This window comes from Populus euphratica, unplaced genomic scaffold (assembly GCF_000495115.2).
Source record: "Populus euphratica unplaced genomic scaffold, PopEup_1.0 scaffold109.1, whole genome shotgun sequence".
NCBI lineage: Eukaryota > Viridiplantae > Streptophyta > Magnoliopsida > Malpighiales > Salicaceae > Populus > Populus euphratica.
In genome coordinates this window covers 164,574-170,117 of record NW_011499999.1, presented here as the reverse complement: position 1 = coordinate 170,117, position 5,544 = coordinate 164,574, and the positions used below count along the sequence as shown (strand labels likewise).

General features: G+C 36.7%; 2 protein-coding genes across 3 annotated transcripts in view; one reads left to right on the top strand and one right to left on the bottom strand.

The window, feature by feature from the left end:
• Positions 1-452: 452 nt before the first annotated feature.
• Positions 453-3,882, top strand: LOC105140768 (uncharacterized). Of its 2 annotated transcripts, XM_011047736.1 has the most exons (9): positions 453-1,743; positions 1,774-1,877; positions 1,983-2,140; positions 2,321-2,403; positions 2,493-2,613; positions 2,706-2,798; positions 2,879-2,959; positions 3,062-3,276; positions 3,493-3,882. In XM_011047736.1, exons 1-9 carry the CDS (start codon positions 707-709, stop codon positions 3,671-3,673), a joined length of 2,073 nt encoding a protein of 690 aa, XP_011046038.1. In that variant the 5' UTR covers positions 453-706; the 3' UTR covers positions 3,674-3,882. The 2 variants fall into 2 exon arrangements, with proteins under 2 accessions (XP_011046038.1, XP_011046037.1); XM_011047735.1 differs by having other exon boundaries at positions 455-1,877.
• The window catches only part of LOC105140770 (DNA primase), a 21,655-nt gene continuing 19,402 nt past the window's right edge, over positions 3,292-5,544 (bottom strand). Inside the window, exon 3 of the transcript XR_845235.1 lies at positions 3,292-3,307. The gene's annotated coding sequence lies outside the window, so the exon portion shown is untranslated. The remainder of the gene's footprint in view (positions 3,308-5,544) is intronic.

Sequence of the window (5,544 nt, the reverse complement as noted above, 5' to 3'; positions counted from 1 at the left end):
AATTTTTTTTTGTTAGCACTACCAAGCTCCGTTCATCCTAAAATTTTAACTAGATTTTATTCAATATATTTTAAGATTTTTCATAAAATTTCAGCTCAATTTGATGATCAGATTAAAAATTACATCCAATAATATAAAATTAGTTAAATTATGATTTTTTATTAAATTTCTAAATTTCTCTATAAAAATTTTAAAATTTTAATCCAAACTAAAACACTTAGAAGAAAGATACACAGCAAATTTTTTAACTCAGTAAAAAATTATGAATTTTTTAACCTGAACTATAGCTACCCAAACCTTTAACATTCCTCCGCCCTTGGGCTGTGTGCTGCGCATAAATAAATTTCGCTAAATATATCAATACATATGATGATCTGGTGATGGAAAAAGAATTTTAAACTAAAATGATTAATTGGTGGCGGAGAATGAAGCAATTCATGACTTTGTTTAATGGAGTGTTTCAAGGAAGGAGCCATACAACTTGGAAGAAAGGAAGCTTGTAAGGTCGGGTCCTGCTAGATTCGACCAAAAGAAGATGGTCTTGCGTGGGAGTCAAGCAAATATATTGGTTGGCAAATGTGTGTGGACAGAGAGTACCTGCCTGCCCGCCATTGACTTGCAGGAACAAAGCAATTCATAGTCAATAAAGAAAAAGAAAGAAAAGGAAAAAAAACGAGGAAAGAGGGAGGAAGGGAATGGGGGGCTGATGGATCACGAATACTTCGTTATAAGCTACCAAAGAAAGAAAAGAGATCACCATGTATTCTGTTTATCCATCCACATGACAGGGCCACCGGATCTTAATTTGGTGCTTACAGAAATGAGCTCTCCTCTGGTCAACAAATTGATGGCTTGTGCCAAGGCAGTTGCAGTTGGTAATCTCAAACTTGCAGATGTTCTTTTTGAGGAAATGGGAGGTCTGACTGCCGAGGAAACCAGTGAAGTGACAAAAAAAGTTGTCAGCTACTTTGCTGAAGCTCTGGCTAGGCGAGTCCATGGAGTGTATCCTCGAAATCCTTTTCCGTTGCTTCCATCCTCAATTGTGAACACCCAACGTTCTCTTCGTTATTTTGAAATCATCCCTGCCACCATCGATTACCTTGCCGCTGCCTATTTCATTGGAAAGCAACCAGTCCACTTCATTGACTTTTCCATCATGCTAGGCACCCGGGAATATGATTCTTTGTTGTTTCTGCCCAGTAGAGTATTCCGGTTAACTAATATCGGGCCAAATCCGTGTAAAGACAACAACCATATCCAAGAAAGGCAACGAAAACTCACTGAACTGGCACGACAGTTGAACGTCGATTTCCAGCTCAAACAATTTGAAGCCAATATTCCTGCTGTTATAGAAGAATGTGTACTCAAACTGGAAAGCACAAGCGATGATGAGATAGTTATAGTGAGATGGGAATTTGAACTCCACAAATTGCTTGCCGTTGAGGGAGCAATCGAGAGAGTACTTTCAAAACTGAAGGAGCTGAAACCAAAATTTATGTTGATTAATGAGCAGGAAGCCGATCACAACAGTCCTGATTTCTTTGACCGTTTTGCCCTGTCTTTCCAATACTACTCTAGAGTTTTTGATCATTTTAATTGCTTTTCTGGTGAGCCAGATAGAGAAGAGATACTGGAGAGGCACTGGAGACGACAGATTAGCAATGTTGTTGCATGTAAGGGCATCGACAGGGTTGAGCGGCACCAGACATTTGATCAGTGGAAAGAACGATTGCGTGGTGCAGGGTTCCGTCCATTTCAGAACGCATCCAGCTTGTTCGGAACTACTTATAAATTTCCTATGTTCTACCCATTTCATGGTCACCCACTGTTCTTTGCTTCATTGTGGGAACCCATCGATCCAACTGAGTCTAGTAGAGGTAAATAATATCTTGCATTCTTCCTCTTCTTTTCCTATGTTTAATCATCAAGTAATTGTGCTCATTTGTATTTTCTGAATTTGTGAAAAATCTTAATCACTCAAGGGGTTGGCATTAGTAATCCCATTACAATTCAAGATGCAAGTGTATCTTCAGTAATTGAGCCTGAGGAAGTGTGCTCTTCAGATTCTGAAGATGACAGTGCTTACGATAATTCTAATACACTTGGGATATTCTGGAACCAAAAGAAATGGTCTGCAGAGGTATCATTCTGTACTGTGAATGCTTAATCAACATTTGTTCCATTCTTGCAGTTAGTCATCGGTTGAAGATTAAAAGCCTATTCCTCAAGTTTCTTTAGATTTATCCTCTGCTCATCGTATCAGTCACCCTTGTGAATAGCAAATGATAATGTAACACATGAATGTGATAATCATTTATAGGAGGTACGAGAATATTTGGTTTCTTCTTTTACAGAGAGGGAATCTAGAAGAATGAACAGATGGATGTCCCGTCGGCTTACAGGGTATGCGCACATAAATCACTCTTGATCTTAACAATTACATGGCCCATCAATTAGTCATAATCATGCAGATGTGACTTAAAAACTTACAGGAATTCTGCCGGGAGAGATAAGAAATTGAGCGTTTGCGACACATCATTGGCAAGTTTGCTTAGAATTCCTCCATCTAACACCCCAATCTGGGAGGCTAAACAATATTACGTTGATGACTCAGTATGTACCGTTCCTCTATTTTTCTGTTCAACTTTTCTGCATTGAAATCTAATGTAAATGCTGAAACCATTGTTTTATGTCTTTATAACAAGGTTATTAATGCATATTTCGAGCTGCTGAGGAAGAGATGGATGGAGTTTCCTAATTTATACATGAAGAACTGCTCGTTGCCAACTTGGATTATGGTAAAGGAGATTAGAACTAGGCCCTTTTTATTTCTCTATATTTTTTTGCTATAAACTGTGTTCTGGTGAAAATTTACCAGAGCTTCTTGCTTTCTGGGAAATGGACCGAGTCGAAAGTGCTATCTTACTTAAACATTGAAGAGATTGCAGGCACATCAAAGGTAATTAAGCTTAATGTTTGAGCTAGACAACTGATTTCAATGCCTGTTTGTAACTTGCTCAATTCATTCTCTAACGTACCTATCATTTTCATCACCATTTAGTTGTTCATTCCAGTGTGCTTGGAAAATCATTGGATCCTCGTCTGTGTCGACATAGAGAGTAGGGCATTGCTATGGTTAGATTCATTAAATTCTCATCATGATAAAAAGGGTGTAATTTCAAGGTGGATTAAAGAGCACCTAATGCCAAAGTTGGGTTATGATAATGCACAAGAATGGCAATTTCTGGAGCCCGTGGATCTTCCTCGCCAAACAAAGTAAGTAACTAATTACTTTCAGTGTCTTCTTCTGTTTGTTTGACATGGTGACAGTGTTGAGCCAGATCTTTTGCTCCAATGCGACCAGATGTTTGACAAGTTCTGTTCAATTTTTTTCTTGACTTTTCATACCATCTCTTTTGGGAAAATTCAAAATAGCTTGCAGTTCCATTAATTAATGAGTATTTATGTGTGATTTGTTTGTTGCAACTGCAGCGGAGTAGATTGTGGTATATTTGTGATGAAGTATGCTGATTGTCTTGCACTTGGAGATCATTTTCCTTTCACCCAACAGGACATTCCTCTCTTTCGACGTCACATCTTCCTTGATATATATCGTGGGAAATTACGTCCTCAAATCTTGTCAAAGAATTTCAGAGCCTACTATTATGCATAGAAAACAAGTTCTTTTAGGTTTCCAAAAAAACTCATTCCTAAATTTAGTTGAAGTTCTTGGCCGGAAAACTGGTTACAAGTGCTCGATAACATGGATTTAGTAGTGCTCCATAATTTGTCAAGTATGGCTGCTGATGAAAACCTGATTTCCTTACCGTGTTGTGCCTGAGAAAATATAGTATGAGAAATGATTATTGTCTTTTGTGTACTGAGACTGATGACATAGAGGATTAGTTTTGTAATTAGTGGATACTGAGGATCGAAAAGAAATGGCCTGCAGAGGTAATATTCTATACTGTGAATGCATAATCAACTTTTTAGCGACTTATCAAAAACAACATGAATTTGAATTTATTAAGATAATTAATCTATTGCGTCAATCTAGTAACCTAGCAAATTGACCCACGATGCGATAACGAAGAAGGCCTTAATCCTGTTACAAGAATGAAACAAGTTAATCAAACAGAAAGAAATGAAATTCTAGGTTGAGGAAAAGGGAGAGATGATCGAACCACCAGACATGCTTTTCTGCAAGAGGAAGCTTGTCAGAGCTAACTACAGAGATCATTCAAGAGTTCCCTGATTCCAAAGGGGAAATGACTAAGGTGATCAGACAAATAAACAAGCCTTCCAGTTCTTTGGTTATTTCAATTAACGAGTGCAGAATGCAACGCCTCAAATTGTTCATTACAAGCAATCAAAGAAAAAAACAAAGCAAACATGAAGCACACTAATCTCTTCGTGACAAAATTCAAGACCAGCTAGCAGTTTCTGCATTGCAGCTACTAAAAATGGAGGAGCTGATGTATATAATTGCACACGTAACAAAGAAATCGAAAAATTTAGCTGCTCTAAATATGAAGGAAGCCATTGGATAAAATCTCCCTACAACTGTGAAAAGTAGCATAATTTGGACACCATGCAAGAGGCGATTTGGCACCAAATCAACAAACAATCACCCGTTTCTGGGTGCCGCTATCTGCCATACAACTGAAAGAATCACAAAGGAAGAAACAAAAAAAAAAAAACATGAACAGAAATTTAAATAGGTTATTCTGTCAGCCAACAAAACAACAGTGATTTTCAAGGTATAACGACGTGGAAAACGAGTTAACGGCAGTCAAGTCACCATGGATCAGCACCTGCTGCGGACTCAGGTACAGAGACCATACTTCCAAGTTAGCCCGTTTATAAGTGCTCAAGCATCAGTCAAAAGACAACATTAATCCACCTTTAATATCGTATCTCAAAATGTCTTGAGCAAAGCACATTCTCCTTCTCTTTTTATCTTTCGGTTTGCACATTAATTCAATATTACATGAGAAGGCTTTTAGCATTTATTTAATGTCTCGAGATTAAAAAAAGATAAAAATAATATAAAAAACATGTTTTTTTTTATAATTTATATTTTAAAAATACAAAAAATCATTTCAAAACTATTTTAAAAACAAATATATTTTACATCTCTTCTATTCTTTTCATATCTGTTGTCTTCATTAACTAAACACAACCTTATAAATCAATAGCTATTCACATAAAGGAAAGAAAAGCCATAAACAAATGTGTAGGAATTCCAATCAACGAAAAGATGAAAAGCCTTAGGCTATGTTTGTTTTCTGGAAAATTCAACGAAAAGATGAAAAGCCTTAGGCTATTTTGTTTTCCAGAAAATATTTTCTGGTCAATGAAAATATTTTTTAATCAAAAAAAAATTTTGTTTAATTTTCAGGAAATTGTTTTCCTTTTTAGCTGTGTTTGTTTTCCGGAAAGTGGTTTCCGGGAAAACACTTTCCAAACTTTCTTGTGTTTGTTTTGCAGAAAGTGATTTCTGGGAAATCACTTTCCAAACTTTCTTGTGTTTGTTTGCTGTTA

What these genes read in the sequence shown, in the direction of transcription:
- LOC105140768 (XM_011047735.1), top strand. Translation starts at nt 707, where the DNA reads ATGGATCACGAATACTTCGTTATAAGCTACCAAAGAAAGAAAAGAGAT. An exon ending in ATGTCCCGTCGGCTTACAGG is followed by an intron (nt 2,404 to 2,492) that starts GTATGCGCACAT and finishes AAAAACTTACAG; the next exon opens with GAATTCTGCCGGGAGAGATA. An exon ending in GATCTTCCTCGCCAAACAAA is followed by an intron (nt 3,277 to 3,492) that starts GTAAGTAACTAA and finishes TTGCAACTGCAG; the next exon opens with CGGAGTAGATTGTGGTATAT.